Source organism: Numenius arquata, chromosome 3 (genome assembly GCF_964106895.1).
Source record: "Numenius arquata chromosome 3, bNumArq3.hap1.1, whole genome shotgun sequence".
NCBI classification, from domain to species: domain Eukaryota; kingdom Metazoa; phylum Chordata; class Aves; order Charadriiformes; family Scolopacidae; genus Numenius; species Numenius arquata.
The window spans coordinates 55,601,106-55,621,188 of NC_133578.1; the positions used below are offsets into that span (position 1 = coordinate 55,601,106).

The 20,083-nt window shown below is 39.8% G+C and overlaps 1 protein-coding gene across 1 annotated transcript in view; it reads right to left on the reverse strand.

Annotated features, from left to right (window-relative positions):
• Window positions 1–508: 508 nt before the first annotated feature.
• The window catches only part of SNX31 (sorting nexin 31), a 31,117-nt gene continuing 11,542 nt past the window's right edge, over window positions 509–20,083 (reverse strand). The window contains exons 5-14 of the mRNA XM_074145244.1: window positions 15,422–15,532; window positions 12,019–12,109; window positions 10,258–10,345; window positions 8,289–8,358; window positions 7,641–7,733; window positions 6,794–6,997; window positions 6,169–6,264; window positions 4,353–4,430; window positions 3,267–3,326; window positions 509–604 (exon numbers count right to left, since the gene is read on the reverse strand). Coding sequence (XP_074001345.1) covers window positions 509–604; window positions 3,267–3,326; window positions 4,353–4,430; window positions 6,169–6,264; window positions 6,794–6,997; window positions 7,641–7,733; window positions 8,289–8,358; window positions 10,258–10,345; window positions 12,019–12,109; window positions 15,422–15,532 — 987 coding nt within the window. The remainder of the gene's footprint in view (window positions 605–3,266; window positions 3,327–4,352; window positions 4,431–6,168; window positions 6,265–6,793; window positions 6,998–7,640; window positions 7,734–8,288; window positions 8,359–10,257; window positions 10,346–12,018; window positions 12,110–15,421; window positions 15,533–20,083) is intronic.

The window sequence follows — 20,083 nt, forward strand, 5'->3', positions numbered from 1 at the left end:
CCCGCTTACCCCAGTAGCACCAGTATAAAACTGCTCAATTTCACATACTGCTGGGCCAAACAGTACTTTAATACCAGCACTGAAGATATCTCAGGAGGTCACTAAGGGCATCACAACAGAGGAAGGAGTGGTCCTGGTCAGTGGAACAATCATAATACACACCTTTTCCATGTCTAGGTGGCAAGAGCCTGCTCAGCCATCACAGTGATTATACCAACACTGACAGAAACATTTCACGTTGATAGGCAAATACTTTTTCCTCCTCTAATATCATAGCACCACGTCTAATGAACCCTCCCCCAACAATTTCAGTCTTAGGGAAAAAAAGCCCAAAAAGCATGTAAGATGTCTCCAGATTCTCACCGCCCATTCACACTGCTTCACTAGGGCTGTAAATGCTACAGAGAACACTGAAGATTCCCCCCCCCGCCTTGTAATTCAAAGTTTCAACAATGGGTTTATTATTTCCAGACAATTAATTTTGAAAGACAGAATCTAAAATAAATTATCACAGGTCCTCTTCTCTTATTTTCTCAAATACACAGTCCTCTTCATTTGGCCTAACCAAAAATCTTTTCCTGGATACAAAACCCGAATGAGCTACCTGCAGTGAAACAAATAAACAGTTAAGAGAGTATATTCCTTACAATAATTATAGAGACAAACATAAGCTAGAAAATATGACATGATACTGTTCGGGTACAATAGTTGGCATTTCAGAAAATAATTTTGTGGGTTTTTTTTCCTGCTGGAATAGGACACAAGGACAGTTGTTTCTGGTCTTAAGGTTTATTGCAATGTACTAAATGTGGTGCAGATTGAGTGGCAGTTCCAAATGTGCTAACATTGATGCCCTTGTGGCCACTATAATGCCAAATAACATACCTACAGGTACTTTAACTGCCTACTAGGCCTTCTGAGTGAGGTTGACTACTGTTAATCACATGTTCTTAACTTTAATCATAACGCCTGCATAAATGATACCTTTCAACTCTACTTTTCCTAAAGGCTACCATGTACTGTCTGAAACTTTCTAATATCATATCACCCAGCAGGTATATGCAGGGAAACTATACCCTTACATTGCACGTATCTGTAGTTTTCTGTTGTATTACGAAAATGCACAGCACAGATTTTTCTTCTGCCTCTTGCAACATGGTATTTTGATATATATGTAAATGTCCTGAAAACCCCTACTAAAAGTATCAATCACAAAGCTATGGCAACCATGCTGCAATAACCAACACTAAGGCGTTAGGAAACTGGAGCCAAATTTTGCATAGATTATCTCTGTAGAAATTATTTCATACCTCTTTTTTTTCCCCAAGACTTCTAAAAGACGTAACAGCAAAATTGCCTAGATTCAGGCATACCCTTACAGCACAGCCTCACTATCTGCAAAGTCCACCTATTGCATACTAGTTAAATCATTTTTATCTCAATTCAAAAGATTGTTCTTGATTTTCCTACTAAAACTCCCTGCTGCACTGGATTATCTATTCAAACAAGAATTTACAGGCTGTTACACTGATCCGGTAGTATCAGCATACTGCTACAGGATCACAAAGAAAACCAAAGTTAAGTTTTTCTTCTTGTGAGTCAGCAGAAAATATTTGGTGTAAGTTTTCAGAGTCTTTGGACAGCAGTCATTTACACTTCCCACCAACATGGAGCTAAGACTTGCAAGACTCTTGGGGACACTAATGACAAAATTAAAGGCCCAACTCAAACAACACTTTTTGAAACAAGAATGTGCAAAGATACGCTTTTAATACCTTTTTCAACTGCCTTGCAAAGAGAAATAGAGCGATAGGAAAGGGAAATCTGAAGTACCTTAATATTGCAAACACAGCATTTAGAAGTTGGCTAAGCATGGCTTGAGTTTGTATATTAATTGTCCATCTAATAGTAGTTTGATGCATGAAGACCTTAATCAGTTTAAACTTGCTGTATAAAATGAGGCATAGCATGCCATAATATCACTGTGTAACACAACAGCATACCTTGACTTACTTTAACAAACAAGTCTATTCTAATTATCAGCTGTAATTTTCTGAATTCACCAAGTTTCATAGTAGCAGCCAGACACTGCACCAGAAGACACAGCTGATGAGCTCAATGGTTTTATATTGCCCTGTCCAAGGCTGCTCTCCTCACAAAAATTCAGAGGGAGCATTCAAGAGCCCATCAAGGAGGTATTTTAAAATATGTTCACATCAAAACAATTGCCTCAAGCCCAGAGTGCCGCACAACTTAGTCCTTGCTACAGTTGTACCACAGTGAAGCCACTGAACTGCATCCTTTGATCTTCATCACAGATCTCAGTCTACTCAGAAAATATTCTCTCCCTTGTTATCATTTGCAAGTTATTTGTGAATACCAACGGCGACACCTAACCTAGAATCTTGTCTCCAGCAGTGACAAGTACAGAGCACCTCAAAGAAAGGGGCAAGAAAACACGCCACACAGGTTAATCAATTTGCTTATTGAAGAAACAGTTAGTGATTTGTTTTATGCTGTTTCTGAAGATACAGAAACATTACTTTTTTTTTTTCCTAAATTCAGATTAGATTTTGGTTTTCTCTTTTAGAAATATTTTCCCTTTGGCCAATCACACACTGAAATAGAGGTATTTATTTTCATTTGCTTTACATTATTCCCTTTCCATTTATTTATCTCATATCCATTTATTATCTCATATTCAACAAATGACTTAGAAAAGCAGCACCTTTTAGCCATTTAGCTACTCAGGAACTATTAGCTATGAATAGTGATTCCAGCAAATGAACTTGGAATTACATCTTTTACATGATATGAATGTATATATTTGTACAGATACATAACATGTCAAATTTTCCAACTACGGGGAAAATGAATGTATAATCAATCCCAGTGCAGAACCCAAGTACAAGTCTGTAAACTACATCAGCAGCTGCTTGTGAATATACACACTGGGACTCTGTATATATTCTGGCTTTCTGTAAACTTCAAATGTCTCATTCAGAAACACTTGCAAAAAGCAAATGAAATGAAGCAAGTTGTCATTAAACCCATCAAACTAAAATAAAAATTTTATTCAGCCATGTTTCTTGCCTTCTTCTTCCTTTCAAGATTCAAGTTTAGCTCCTTTTCAGCAGCTACCAAAGAAGTTTCTATTAAATTTATTAGGAATCTCCCTAACCAGAAAAACAGAGGCTGGGCTAAATACCACTAGCAAGCAAGACACACTACATGTACATTTTGGAGACACTTTCTCACTCACTAACCTGCTTTTGTTGGATGCTGGATTTCTTACTATATTTCGTGGATCCAGGCATCTTGATCTCCTACATAGATTAAAATATTTAAACTTAGAATGAGCTTAAATGCTCGCCCAAATACTCTAACAAAACACACTGAGCACATCAGCATTCAGTTAAACCCAGCAGAAAGTGTGTCGGAAATGAACTGGCATATTTACCCTTCTCTCATAATTCTGTTTCAGTCTAAGCCACCTGAGTACTATCAATAGCTTCACAGTTAAGTAATGAATGCTCGTCTTCATAATTAAAGATTTACTCCACTTCCATTACAAATAAACTTAGTATGAAAGAGATCAAATCTTTTCCAAAATTAAAATTGGTCTTTGCTTATGAATCATTTATAGCTTAAAGCTATGAAAAAACACATGCTGTTCTTTGCTCACTGTAATCAGCATGGTCTAGAAGATCACACATGTTCCTTTCCTTCTTTCTCTTCAGAAGTTACCAGTTAGCGGACATTCAGAGTCTTTAGGTATCACAAGGTTAAACAACAGCATTATTAATGCTGGAAGCTACTTTTAAAAATAACAAGTCTTTAAACATATTTTCATCCTTAAAGGCCTACACAAAAGATATCAGAAGTATTTTAGCTACAAATTAGATTTGTATTTTATTAACACTTCTATTTAAAACCAAAAAGTTTCTCAGTGTGAATGTCACAGATCTCAAATTGGCCTAACACTGCAGCAGATGGAAGCAAGTGAAGTGGTGAAAAAGTGAGAGCCAGAAATGGATACCACAGGATAGCTGCAGAATATACAAAAATTATGCCACAGATATCCTTTATCATATGCAGCAAAAATTAAAGGAGAGAGAATGCAAAACATTATTAAAACCGTGATGATAAGCCACCTATAACATTCAGAATACTATTTCAGTAAAAATAAGCAAAGATGTTCTTTTTAGTCAATTAATTCTGTACTGAGATGTTGGAACATGCAAGATCCTTTTCCTCAACAGGGCTTCTCTCCGCATATTTGAAAGAACGATAGAGTAGCAAGCTTATTTCTTTTAAATACAAAGTCGCTACCAATATACACACATGCTCACCGTTTCTTGGCCCTCTTTGGCTGCCTTCATCATCTGTTCCGTTATCATTTTCTTCAAGCAGCTACTGAGCAAAAAGGCCTAAAGAGGATAAGCCAGAAGAACATTCAGATTTCTTCTATTAAAAGTGTACTTGATTCTTCCATTCCTCCTCCACCAGAAAATTACAGTCCTTAACTACTGATCAGCTATTACTTCCTTAATGCAGTTAATTTTACTCTGTGCTTAACATCCTTACAGTGGACCAAACTAGCTGCAGCTGCTTAAAGCCCAGCCTCAGCATGACTAACCCTCATGGCACTGCTCAGAGTGGAGAGTAAGTATTTTTATTACTGGTTTTGTGAGGCAAGTTATTCTCTCTAGTTGTCTGTGGCTCCTACCTTAAAGGCTGCCAAATTACACCAAAGGGTAAGTAAGGTTAATCAAATGTGGCACTATAAACATCAAAACCACTTCAACAAATGAAGCAAGCTGGAGTTCACAGGCACTCAGCACTGCCAAAAATCAAAACCCTGGTGGTTACATGAGATGGCTGCACTTGTTTTAGCCCAACTCAGAGTTGCATCTTGCACAGCTGATATGAACCGAGCAGTACACATTCACCCCATGTATCAGGTATCCAGCAGAGGCACCTCAGAAAGGAGTGGAGTTGTCCTTAGTTCCTTATGTTATCATCAAGCACCAACAGGTGAATCAAAGACAAAATATCCTACAAGATCAGTGATGGAGGGACGAACCATATCTGACTAAGCTCCAAGTCATCCAGTCTTTCCATTTTCTGCAGTGGGCTGTTGGATCAAATCCTTGTTTCTTCCACACAGCAGCACATTTCTGGGCTTTAGTTCTTCCTGACACTTCTGAGGAAAGTGGGACACTGGTTTTCTAATCAACAGGTCACTACATCAAGCACAACTCTAATGGATTTCACAGGAGAATTAATGCTGAAATAATTCTAGGTGGTTTTTTTTTTTGTTCTCCAAAAGCAAAGAAACTAGAAAGCTAGTTGCTTATGGCTCATGTTCTCATAAAACTTAAGCATGGCAGGAAATTAGCACTTACTAAATAGCTGTGTGAACTGCATCACCACCCCAGAATTCAGAAGTCATGTGTGAGAAATTAAGCATTTTGATTTTACTTTAAAAATCCTGTCTGCTGTTGGGTGGGTCTCAAAGGCAAGAGAAGCAGTTTACTTAAATAACAGGCTCCATATTTTTTTATAGAAGCTCTGTACCTAAACTGAGACTGGTGCTTTCTTTACTGCAGAGCCAAGATTATTTGCTAGGCAGCATAACCACAGATGGGTGACGTGAATTCCTGGATACCTTTCTCTTTAAAGAGCTGCCTGAAAATAGTGAGAGGAATGGCACCCTATAAAGTCCTATTTATATGTAAAAAAGTACTTATGATGTCACATATTCACACCCTCCATTAACCTATGTCAATATGGCATATAAATATATTTGAACAATAGGATTTATTGTGGGAAACGGGAGCCCTTGATCTTAGGTGGGTCTGACCAATTAAGGATTTTGGATACTTACTGAGTCCAGAAAATGACACCTCTCCACACTCCATTGCAGGTTTGCTGCTGAGCACTAGGCATTACTCCTCAACAGGAAAAAAAAAAATATAAAAAAAATCTCTTCCCCTTATGCTAGAAACTCAAATGCTTTTCCCCAGATAACTGTCCCTAGGCTAACCTGCTTAAAAGCATAGCTGCTGCACTCTGGTAAAGATGGACTAACTGCTTTTGAAGATCCCCTGTGGCTGTAAGATTACATTTTATTCTGATCCTTTCCTCAGAGGACTGACAACTAACCTGTTTTGTGTACAAAATTATCCACTCCCATGTGCCTGAATCATTGTACTCAAATCTGAGCTCCAGAGTGTCTTCTTCACCATCCTTTGCAGCACCCTGAAAAAAAACCAACCCAAAACCCATAAAAGAAACCCAACCAATGAACAGAAGAAACAGCTAAAAACAACATTAAGGTGTTCAGCCTTAAATCAGAATTAGTCAATCAAGTTAATTTTATACAGTATATAAATAAAACAGGTCAAGATCTGTACCAGAACACTTCTCCTGTGGGAGGGAGCAAGTGGGAGGTAGGAAGGGGGAGTCTTTACAAGCATAAAGCTAAAGCAGTTCTTTTGCTCCCACACAAAACTATCTCCAACAGGAAAGGAAAGGAGCAGGTAAAGTATGATATGGAATGCCAGGGAAGGGAGAAATCATAGCAGAATAAGGCTAGATAGTTTACTACTGTAAAGGCAATGTTTACTACCAAGGAAGTATGTTTCAGGACAGGTTTGGAGGGGAATATGGGCAGATGTGAGGGATTTAAAACAGACCACCCCCTTCCCCCTAGACCTGCCCTTCCCCAACAGCCATAGTTTTCATCAAGAGAAAGTGAATTCAGATACAAAGTCAGTGAAGTACTTACAAGAAAAGTAACCTGCCAGCTTCTTAACCTGTCGATTTTAAAGCTGACCTCTTTGGTTTGTTTAGTAGGCAGTTTTATGTAGCAGTTAATCTCATTCTTGCCGACATAGATGTCAACTGAGCAGCCTTCTTCTGGATAGTCACAAGTGCAAGGATCAAGCCGTACATATCCATAAAACTGCATTTCTTGAATCAGCTCCAGGAACTGCATCAAAAAGACATAACTAAAGCAATCTACTGTAAAGGCAAGTGACATCTAGTGACTGGAGGGGGGAAGCGGGGAGTGGGGAAGTAAGGCTATAACACAAATCTTTCAGATTCCTAATACTCCTTCTCCAGGGAGGACACAGATTCACAACACTATATCAACGCTTGATTCAGAGAATAGCACTCACAGTCTAGACTTAGAAACTTCATATTTTTTTCCCCACTGAATATGACGACCTGGGTCTTTTAGATGCTTATCAGATATGATAGGAAGAGATCGAACTAACCAGTAAAGAAATACTGAGAACAGCAGTCCCAGCAGTCTGAATTTCCACCTGATTTCCTGAACTGGATGCCAAACTTTTGCACTTAAGTTTAGCAAATAGAGAAGACTAGGATTCACAGTCAAAAACTTCTTGCTAGCCCTTGGCATCCAAGTCATTCTGTTGGGATGTTTTAAAATGCTGGACACCTCCTTTTGTATTTGGTGGGTCAGTATCTGACCAGATCCGAGACCTGTGTCTCTCGCTCAAACCACTCCACAAAACTATGCTCTATTTTTAAAGTCACAGCCTCTAGTATCATTGCTTCAAAAACCACTCCTTTGATCTGTTTATATTGTTTTAAAAACACTATTTTACCTTTGCTTTGTTCACACTTTTTTGTAGAAATTCAAGTTCCTGCATCTGCCCTTCTGTTGGTTTAACCCAATTCCTCTTAACTTCCTGGACTGCCTTAAAAGAATTTGTAAAAATAGCAAAAAAAGTCAGCAAAAGTGTATTTCCTTTTACACACAAACATTCAGAAACACACATATAGAAAGCTTTTTTTTTTTCCAAACAAGGCCTTTGATTTTGGCACAAGTTCACTCTATACTGTTCTTTCCTCCTGAATTAATAGGTTCCAAAGCTACGCTGTTTTTCCTCCTGAATTAATAGTTCTCAAAGCTACTACAACTCAACACACCTATAGTTCAGAAATCAAATCCATATCATATCATAGCACCTACATATAAAGACAGAGACAAACACACACTTGAAAATAGAGTGGACAGATACCTAAATGTGTCCTTTTTGTGCAATACTTTTCCCATGCACAAAACATAGATGAATTACAATATCTACTACATGAGCTTGAAGGAAAAAAAAAAGAAAACATGATCAACAACAGCACTTGGAAAAGCACAACAAAGCAGTGTTAAAGAGAAACCATTTAACAAACACTTTAAGAATTTGTAGATTGATGTGGGTAAGTTAACTTTTAAAATTCTAAAGACCTTTCAGTTTTACCTGCATATATAGCAAATTCAGTGAGGCTCTACAATCCGTCAGCAGTGTGTCAAGAGAAGGATCCATATACCTTTTCCATGCCAAGGGAGAAAAGTAATAAAATATGAAGATATGCTTCTAAATATGGCATTTTGATTTTTCAACTAAACATGATGTGAGCACAACCCAGAAAGATCCCATTACTTACCAGATAAAAAAAAAAAAACCACACAACACACAACAACAGAACACAGTTGTGCCCTCCAAGTGTGTACTATACTCATTCTTTATACATTGTAGCAGAACGGAAAGAAACTAAAGCCAGGTTATCCAGTCTCTCCACTTTGATTTTTGCGGTTCCAAAGATAACAGATACAATTTAGAACTAAAACTTCCCTTCTCCTTTTCTCGAAGAACTTAAGGTTTGTCTGCATAAAAGTTGGTAAGACTCTCAAGAGCAGCCACTGCCATGCTGCAGTGCTGACATACAAGAGCTAGTCTTGTGCTAGCTGCGTACCAGCTACTGTAGAACTGCTGCAGGATCAGACCAGCACTAGCAGCAAAGCAAGTTAAATACTCAGTTATCCAAGTGTCACGCTGCAACAGCTAGCTTGAGCCATTTTATTTAAAAGCAGCTTGGGTAAGTCTACATGACAGTAGAGAGCAACACAGGCTCCGTAGCTGGTACAACTGTACTCCTCACATTGCACAGGCGATATTCTCCCTGAAGCACAGGAACAACCCCAGGACTGCTGTTTCTTACCTCTGAGCTTCAAAGCAGTGCTAGATGGAGAAGTTATCTGCTCAGACAGTCACTCTATCATGACTTAGAACCACACATTGCTTTCATTAGGCTGCTAGGTTCTCTAGTTTATAAGGGCACACACAGGAAAACAGAGAAAGCTTTGTAGAGGCCAAGGTCTAGCCCAGTAGATTTAAACCAGACAAGTTACAAGCATCAAACAACAGGTTTCTGTGTAGCTTCAAGCCAAGCAACCTTGTCCGCTGCCACCAAAAAGCATGGCCTGTTCTTCCTCTTCTGCTCCCAACCACAGTCCTTGCTCTAGTATTCATCTAATGCAGCCAATGCAACTCACTAAGCATGCAACAATTTATTCCCTTTTTTCTTTTTCATTGTAGGGAGAAGCAGACCAGACCACAAGCACAGCAGCAAGCCACCGGACTGGCTCAGCTATACTGCCTGACTGCATCCTCAGGGCGCTGTTTGACAAGCGGGAGTTGGGCACCAGACCCCCTGTCCCCAGGGTTTATCCTCACCCACAAGTCAGCACAACTGTTTGCCACGCACCAAAAAAGACTGGGGGACTGACCCAGGCCAAAAATAAGCCAGCAAAACCAAATAAAAAAAGTAAACAGCCAGCAATTTATTTTTAGGCCAGGTTAGCTCGCCAGGCCAGTTCACCATGTCTGCCCACATAGTTCCACCAGCATAACTGAGGAGCCTGAGGTGCGAGCAAATGAAAGGGGAAAAGTGCTCTGCTGCTTAAGCCAGGCCACTTACTAAAAAAAATGCTCAAGCTACAGGTATTTTGTGTATTACTACATAGAAATGAACACTTTAGACAAGAAGTAACCCATCTCCGCCCAGAGTTGCAACCTGAAACTCAGAACTCGGAGCTCTCTTCTATATTGTTTACAGGTATATTCCTGTATTTTTGTGGTCACTGCATTATGCAGGCATAAGACTGGGAGGTAAGCAGCCACACAGCACCTCTCTATAGATTCTGAAAGAGAAAAGGAATAAATAGCTAGCTGCAGTAAAGGACACTTCAGGGATACTACAGTGATAAAATTTAAAACACACAGGGTCACAGAAACCAGTAAATTCCACTAACAAATTGGCCTCAGAGAAAAGCAGTCGAGCTGCAGAGGCTTGAAGGCGTTGTAACTAAGCTATTCAATGGATTTCTTTCTCTGTTCATAGCAGTCGTCATGCATGTTGGTAGTTTCTCTTAAGCTTCTTGCTCACCACTTTCTGATCCCAAGCTTACAGTGCAACTCTTTCATGCTCTGAAGACTCACATAAGGAAGTTCAAAGTCTGCCACTTTTTTCACCACTGTGAAAAGAAGAAAAACCAGAGAGACGTTTGGTGAAATCCAGTGAAACAGCCCAGCTACTTTCATGCATCAGTTAGTGCTGGCTAGCAATGTGCTTTAGAGAAGAAAAAGAACTTAACAAATATAAATTCTGGGGTAAAGTAAGGTGACAGGTTAGTTATCTTCCTCACTTCTTCAACTCTAAATTTACATAGGTCTATTACTTACAGAGTATCTCTGCTCCCTTAGACTACGCTCTAATAGAATATCCTTCTCTCAAAACACAGCTAAGCAGGAGAGATGTTTCTGCATTTAAAGGACACGTGGCTGCAAGCCTCCAGGACTGGTGCTTTTCTTGAAGAGAACACCAGACAAGAGCACTGTAACTAATGTACAGCAAGAAAAGCACATCACACTTTGGAGGTCACTACTTTCCTGCACACTTTTTAAAAATTGTATGTCTAAAGGCCCAAACCTGTAAACATTTATTTCTAAGCCAATACTGCAATTCAGCAGAGCACTTAAACGTGATTTTAGCATGTGAGCTTCTAAACATAGGGGGTTTTGGTTGGGTTTTTTTTTTGGCAGTGGACTGTGGGTTACATTTGGACTTGATATATTTGTGAGGAATATCAAAGATGCATAGAAATGTAACCAATTGAAAAACTTCTCCTAATTCTAATTATCTAATTCTATCACACTACAAGGCAAAAATAAATCCATCTGCAACTGCAGTAGAAGAGTATAATGTATTGTATCCAGATACATTTGAGACAAAGTAACAGACTGTGTACTCAGAGATACCATTCACAATGGGAGAGAAGAGGGCAGGGGAGCAATAAATAACAGAGAGAGTAAAGTTCCTACTCCACTGAGTAAGCTCAAGTTTACTACAGGACCTTCATCTTGAAAAGCTTCAGAAGAGCATTAACGTCTTTATGCCAATGAGAATACTGAATAAAGCTAAATGACTTGTCAAGGCCACACAGAGAGGCTGCAATATCTAGTTTCACTCCAGTCAACAGCAGAGACTGTGTTCACTTCCCTGATGTGGCCCAAGGCTATCCCAGTCCCAATCCCGGATCCAGCCTCATCCACACACCCGCCCACATGGGAAACAGGACATCAGCAGACCCATGATGACATAAAAGCCCCTTCACATTTTACGACCATAAAGAGACTCACAACGCTGATTTACAAATTGCTCGGTACCATTGTGGTTAAACTTAAGCTTCTATCAGTTAGGAAAGGAAACATGTCATGATATAAAGGAAAGTAAGCCAGACTTTGTTTATAAATATAACAAAAGAGTTTCCTGTCCCATTGTTAAACTCAGCATGTGACCTATAAATTAAGAACTGTTTTATGTAGGTACGGCCATCTAACTAAACGCCTACCCAGAAGATACACCCAGTAGTTCCCATGTGATGAAGTTGCTGCACTGAAGTTGTGAACTGAAAGGGACGCAATATTCATCTGCAAAAAGGTCTGATCCCTGCACCACGCTACCTATTGCCATACTTTGTTCCCCACTACCACTCTTTGCAAGCCATGTGGAGAGAGGGCTTGAGGGGGTTTCAGACAGGATGGGTCTTTCAGCCCGAGCAGGCTTGTGCAAGCTCTGTTCAGACTCCAGGCTCAGTCACTGCAGTCAACAAAAAAAAAAGTAATCCAAGGGAGGGATAAAACTTACCAGAGAGTGCTCCATCATCATGATCTTGAAAGAAAAATAAGCTAAAATATTTCATTAATTCTCTTGGTAGCCCCATCTTGCATGATGTAACCTTTAAAAACATAGGTCAGAAGCTTAGCTATCCATTAGCATGATTAAGGAAGAAACGTTCAATCCCTATTAATGCATCTTAATTGTTTTTAAAATTTCCCTTATGTCCATTTAACAGCAAGTATAACCATTCCCATACTGCAGCACTTGAGCGTGTGAGGAGTTTCATAAGTTTCAAAGGAACATAAAAATGCAGTAAAATAGAAAATGTTTACTACTCTGATGTGCATTTAAGTATCCTCTAACACAAGGCATCTGCCACGTTATTCCAGATCTTTACTCCTCAAATCCTGTTGTAGTGAGCACTGTGTGTTCCGAGATAACAACATTGCTCATGAGCATCACAAATATGTATTTTTACAGGATTTTTGTATTTTCCAAGCTGATAGTGTCCTCTTGTTTTCTAGGAAATATCTTGAAGTCCTGCCCCTTTACTGAAAGCAGTAGTCTTAGCTGTAGGGTTCTACAATTCTGTGCGAAGGCTTCTGACAAGAGCAGATTAGAGCTCTGTTCAGCTTTCATTATTGACAATGCTTAAGGAAGAAAAAAAATCCTATCCAGCTTGACATTTGGATTGTTTTTAGCTTGCTGTGGCCCCTCTACACCTCTTCTGACAGCGGGCAGAAATAGCAATGGCAGAAAATGCAGAAATTATTTGCAGGATTGGCTACAAAATGGGATAGTGGGAACAGAAAAATCAGGCAGAGGTGAGTACAGAAACCACTGAACCCGATTGGGGTGATTGTCTTGTTCTGTTTTATGTCCTGAAAAATCAAAGCATAAGTTAAAGCAGTCATAACCTAAAGGAGCACAGTGCTGCCAGAGCATTCCTGAATTCTGCAGTGACCATAATCTCCTGACTTTGCTCAGGGAAGTAGTGTGGCAACCACAAGAAAACTCTCCACCCCTGAGAACACTCCTGGCATAGCTCATCTGACAGATTGTGCAACCTGATAGAGGAGTCATGCTTTGGTCAGAGAAGCTGGACTTTCTTTGTCTGAGCATAAGGTGGAAGTACCGGTTTTCAGTCTTCGTCCAAAGTGTGCCAATCGCAAAACACCTCCAGCTCTGTGTCACAGTGACAGTATTGTAAATTCACTCATGACCACAGTTCAGAAAGTTTTTCTCCAGCTGTATCAGCTGGTTTAAAAAGCAGACATGTTTTTGTGCATAGAAAAAAAAAAAAAAGACATCAAACTAAAAATAGGTTGGGAAGAATTGTTCCAGTTTAAAAATTAAAGAATGCATTTGTGAAATTTTCCTTATACTTGTTAGTATCAGGGCTGTTACCGGAGAGGGCAGCAGAGAATAAAAATCACTTGCCTTACACTCAGTTCAGACACCAGGTATAGTGGGAAGAGAGTTTTAGAAGTCCAAACGCAAAAGACAAAAGTGATTATGAGCAGCACCATCTTTCATTCTGTCTGCCTCTGTGCTAAGAAGTCCCCAGAAATTACTTCAAGAAATTAGACACAGTGCTTCAATGTTATCCCTCAGTAGCATAATACTAAGTGTATGAATGGCATTTCCCAGGAATGACAAGCACAGATCTCCAATTCAGTAGGATTTTGACTTTTTTTTTTTCCTTGGATCAAAGCACATGCTGGTATATGCTGCCCAAGCACCAGGATGTTAGGGAGTGACTTAACAAAATCTACCTCCACTGCAAAAGGACAGTGAATGCAGCAGCACATTTACAATCACAAAAGCTAAATAATTCCTAAAAGTCCTACCTCATCTTTAAGATCACAAGAGAAGAAATGGTGCCTGCAGCATTTCAAATGTTGTTTCTTTAAAGTGCCACATAAATGTTAAACATCTACAAATGCAATATACAAAGCATCACACAACACCACTGTCTGGCTTGGAAATTACCTTAGCCCACTGGAAAACTAGCAAGCTTATCAAGCCCAAATTATTAGTATTTTTTTGAAGTATATTAGCAAATCTTTTCCCTACTCAAGGTCCCTGTGCAAGCTCCTATCTAAAAATGTCTCCTTCCTTCTTCCATCCTATTGGACCTACTTCCCTCTCTACAAATCAAAATTCCTACCTCCCTGCCACCCCTAACACTTTTTGCCTTCAGCATCTCCCACCCCACTAAGTCTCCTGTTGTAGGGTCTAAGGCCAACTCCAACACTTACCATTCCCTGGAAGAACCGGTCCTGGCACTGCCTCAGGCGGTGCAAACCCCATGGGAGAACAAAGCTGGCAAGGAGCCACCCTGCATTATCCATCTCATGGTAACTCTGCACAGACACTGTGTGTTCTGCAGCCAGACTAACACATATCAGCTTGATGGAGGAGAGTGAATACATGTTCGGCTCACTTGTACCCATGGCCAGCTGAGAACCACCTCGACAAACTCAGATTACAAAGGCACAACAGAAATACAGTACTCAATTTTCTGTATTATAAAAGGATATTTCAGATTCCCATGACAAAGAAGAGTACCCATCTGGCAGGTATATGTGTTGTTATTGCTGTTAAGATTAGGAAAAAGGAGCAACTGAGGAAGAGGCTTCAGCCTTGCTCTCAAACACACGTGCAAATACACAAAATACACAGAGCCACTGCTGCTCCTCCTCTCCTGGCTTGAGGAGGTAACGCCAGCTGAAAGTTTCAACACAAGCCAGCCAGTTGTGTCAACAACATTTGGTTGCTAGCGGTTTCAAAGTGTAACTAGCAATTGTTTACTGTATGTATTACAACAGCTGTTACGGACATCCCAGAGCCAGGGGGCTAGAACTGCGCCAATACTGCAAAGGAAGTCCCCACAGTTTCACAGCAAACACAAAGGGACACAAAACAAGTAAAGGAGAAGCACGCAGAAAAACAAGATGTATCAGCCTAACACTAAGTTTTAACACTAAGTGTACCATCTAAGACATAAGCCAAGACTAGACTATCATTTCTGACTATAGTGTTCAAGCATTTGCACCCACACTATTCTAAACCAAAGCAGGAGGTTATTTAAGAATGTGTCCCCGTAAGGAATAGTATAGATTTTCTGATTCTATCATAAATTAAGGAAGCCTGAACTTGACAGCCAAATCCCATAGAAGCCGAGGGTGCGTAATGTTAGAGGAGATAAATTATGGACAAATGTAGGAACCAAAAAAGCTCATCTGCAAAATCAGCAATGCCTTCCAACCCCCTCACCCCTGGTACAATAAACCCCTCAAAAAACAAAAGAAGTTATTCTTATATGTCTTCAAACAGGGAGTTTTGTCCTTTCCTGACTGAAGTTGTCTTAGTTTTTGCCTGCTTCTCACAGATGGAAAATTTCAACACAATTCTATAAGCCCATTACCTCTAATATTCTTTCTGCAGTGTCCGATGTCTGGATATCAAGTCTAATATTGCTGCCATCAGGGAGGTAAACATCCAAACAGGCTCTCTGGGTCTGGATCTTAAATGTATCCTGTTAGGTAGAAATAAAACACTGTTTTATTGCTTTCCATATTGCCAGAGCCCTTCCAAAGATGCTGATGCTCCATTTGCCTATTTACTGCAGTAAAATAAACAACTGAGATTGCTGTTTAGTAAACAGCAAGTTACAAAAAAATTACTGTTAAAGCTTGCAGATGACAAAAAACCCATACGCAGAACAGCAAGTGGGAAGATACTGCAGAATTAGAGGAGGGTCACCTCAATGTTAAGCTGAGCAGAGGTTACCTAGTGTCTCAGTGCCTGTAGGAACACCACACTCACTGTCCTAGGAAGTAGAAACTCCAAAAAGAGGAGGTGGATAAACAGCTGCATGTGAATATTCAAAGCCACAATCTTGCCAAAAGGGAAAAAAAAAAAATATGCATCCCTGTACCTATAAATAGGAAAATCTTCAGTAAGAATAATGATGTTATGGTATCTCAATATACTGGAGTCACCGCGACTGGAACACTGTGCAGTGCCAGTGCCCAAGGTTCAAAACCACTGCAAATGGAGGGGGAATGTAAAGAAGAAACCTGAAAGCATTTAGGTCACGAGAAAACAGCCTTCATGGCAAGTGACCTCAGAACTGCCTTATGTCTAGACATAATAAAGGGGTGATTTGCAATCTGGTAAACTAGAGTACAGAAGCCAGATCCACTGGCTGTCAGCTGATGATAGATGCGGTCAGACTAAAAGTAAAGCACATGTTTCCAACAGTGAGGTAGCACATTTAAAACCATAACTGGTTTTAAATCAAGACTTTATATTTCCCTAGAAGACTTTCCCAAGCTCAAACTTAGGAAGCCCCATGCCTTGCTATGCATGAGAAGTCAGTTACATGTTAAAAGAGGATGGATGCTAGTTTGAGAACTGTTGGAGACACATCTGGATGAGGTGGCAACTCACCACTGCAGCTCCTCTTCTTGTTGACTGCCCTGTATCATAGGACAGCAGTGGTCCTTCTGACATTTTTATTAATTAAGAAGAGGTACTTCCCTTGAGATTCACAGTGGATGAAAATGCTGTAATTGTACATACTACATGCAACATTAAATTTTAATTTCTTGTATCCACCTTTGCTAGACTGTTGGAAGATACGAGAGATTGCCTGGGAGTCCTTAGGTTTCAAATAGTCTCAGATCTTGCTGCAGAGTCTTCATGGTACCTGTATATAGCAGCATCTCCTGACCCCTGCAATGTCAGCAAGAGCTGACATTTATGCTGTGTGCTCCATTACACTCCTTCGGGTACCCTGGAGAACATGCTAGGATGCATGACGCCAACTAACTCAGCTCAGATTAGTAACTTTTTTGGGTCAGAAAGACCACATATTCTAGTAAACCTGGCTTGCTTAAGAGTTATTTCAAGGTAAGATCAAATGCAAACAAAAAGTGTTTTCTTCCACAACATCTAAAAATAAGAACATGTCAAAAGTTTATAGAATGATGTGGGGACAAAAGGTCTTGAGGAAAACCAAAACAGAACAAACTTTCTTACTTAAACAGACTTTCTACAGATTTTCCTGACACCCAGTATTTCACCTAGCTGCATGACTAGACATCTGTTTGCATGTATTAAAAAAAACACCAAGTGAACCTCTTCTCAAGGCATTAGCCAATGCCTTATCCAACATCCTTCTGGGGACCCACACATTTAATCTTTATCCCCAAACTAATTTCCTTCTTATCCAGGAGACAGGTCTAGTCATTCCTCTTAATTAAAATAAGCCTTACTTCGCCTTTGTGGAGATACAAAAGCCCCTCTCTCTCTTACATCGAGGATCATCTGTGCTTACCCGAGTACTTTACTACTTTCCTCAAACAAGGAGCAGACATTTCCTTACAAACACCTTTGGTGCGCACATTTTGGTATGAAATGTTTCACATGTGATAAAAACATATGTGAAACATGGAACAAAAACGGGATGCTAGCATCAGAATGAGATAAAGACATGTAACTCTTGGTGAAGAACAAGCAGGTCACTATATAGCCAGTTTAGTACCCAGGACTCAGCAGCGCTGGGGAGTGAAGGCGAGTACAAAGGCTCACACGCTTTGTGCTTCTGGGTGTGGGCTGATAATGCTGAAGCTCCCACAGGGAAAGGACATGAAGGGCTTCATGTATCTACTTCTGCCAGATCCTCACTGCTGCTCCTGCAGCTTTCACAGCCTAAGTACAGACCACCTTGTCCACTGTGGTAACCCAGGGTCAAAGACAAAAAGATCACTTTACCCTTCTGCCACTCAAAGGGAGTCCCACCTCACATCACCCAACCCTACTTGCCACCTCACTACTTGGCAATTGTGAGGGGCAGAAGAGAAGCATAACCCAAACTTTCAGCTACTTCCAAGCAGTTTGAGTTCTCCAAGAACACCATCAACATATTAGTAGGCAGATTAATTTGAGGCTCTATAAGAAAGGCTGTGTTAGAGAAAAGAGAATCTCAGTCCCATCTAGAATGGTCACATGAAATATCATGGTTTAATGCTTAAACTGGTGGTTTTCAGAGTCATCTTTTAAAAACTGCTTTAGTTTCCTCTTGACTCTACTGAACTACAGACACAGCTTCATTTCATGGTCTTGGGGAAAAATTCCCTACTTTCTTATCTCCAGCTTTTGACTACTGTTCTTTTAATATGACTATGACACAGCAAACCAAAAAATAATTATCTTAAACTGTTGTGTTTGGGGATTTTTCCCTGCCTTTATCACATGCTTTTACCCCAGAAGGCAGAACTGTCCATGCCAGAAACACCACACATTGTTCAGTGTTATAAATATTTGTGTTTAGCCTCTTATCAGCAAAGTATTGTTGAAACAAACAAAAAAAAATTACTTACATAAAAACAAAAGGAGGAAACAGTGCAGTTTAAGGCAGGAGAAGACAGTTTTAAGTGAAGAAATACAAATACAGACATGTCCCTAAAACAACAGAAGAGAATCCAGCATAAGTTTAATACAAGTACAAAGGGAAGATCATTTATCAGTGTTAGTGATAATCCTTTCAGTGAGAGCACATGGCAATCCCAATCACTTCCAAAATAGACAGAAAAACACTTTTGAAAGAAATTTGCAGCAGTGAGTCAGAAAAGTTCAGATGTTCTCCCAAGCTGCTTTTTTAGTTTTGGAAAAAGCAGTGAACTCATTGTCTCATCTACTCAAAACAGGCACCAACATCAAAAGAACTCTGTATTTTGGCTACAGTATGTGTTCAGTAGTACTTTTTAGGTTTCCTACACTTTTGCTCCTGAAATTCAGGGAACATGCCATGTAACCAGAATTGGATACTTTCTTGTATCCCTTAATACTGCTTATTTGAATCTCCCCATAACGCTGTCACTATTACCTATGGTAAAATCTCCTGAAACATCAAGAACTGCTGCCTACTCCCCACTTGCCTGCCCCAGTAGCTTGAAGCACAGCTCAGTCATTACTAGAAGAATACAGAAAAATACAGAGCTGGTGAGGGACTCTTTTTTTGGTTTTGATGAAAAGAACAGTTTTGCAGCAACAACAACCACCACCAACAAAAAAAACCACAAAACCAACAAAAACCCCAAACAAACAAACAACCCAGAAAAAGATACCTTTTTTTTTTCCTGTGGGGGAACTATATAATAGATATCTAGATTTTATTTTTCCCCCCCTCTCAGTTTTCCATTAGAAAACTTAAAATTAAGTTATTTTGTTTTAACAGAAGTCAACACCAATCTGAACCCTCAGCAAGCTCTCAATGGATTTGTTGCTCAGCTAAGAAGCATGCACCATAAAAGGAAAAAAGGCGAGAATGGGGCCCTTATTACAACATATTGACAAGAACAGCAGGTTAAGCAACTGAACTGCATTGAAACAAAAAATAAAACTGACATCTTTGAATTAAAATTCTTCAGAACTTTCTATGCCAGAAACCTTCCCCCTGGCCAGCACACAATAAAAGTGTGAAAGCATGGGAACTCCCCACATGCTTCATTTTTGAAATAGAAGTTCATAAATAAGAAACCCAACCTGGTTTGATATGAAGGAAATAACTTTTTTAGAGCAGTGCTGAAATCACAGATACTCAGCCTGACTTCTGTTTGTCTACATACACATCCAAACACATTTGTGAGTTACTGCAAGTGAGCACAGAGGAATGTTACAAACATGCATTCCTCCATTGCTGCACAAATCATAAGTGTGTTACAAGTGCACAGGGAAGAGGAGGCTGTATGGTCAGAGGCAGGGGCTTTATCCAAGAAAATGCAGCCTGTAATCAGACATGCTTTGATTCCTGGTAACATCTGCATGTTTTACCTACATTCTCAACAGCATACACACCACAGCTCTCTTATGCTATTCAATCCTTGGCCTCAGGCTTTGCTCCTCAGGAGGAAAACTGCCTTCCATGAGAGTCTTTTGATGAAGGACCACATAAGAACACTGCTTTTTGCCTGTTACCAAGCACTAGTTGGCTCTGTTTGCTCAAGTACACAGAAACTTTTCATCTGTCCTTTCGCCAACACCTGAATCCTTTTGCTCACACTAAAGGCTGCTGTTTACC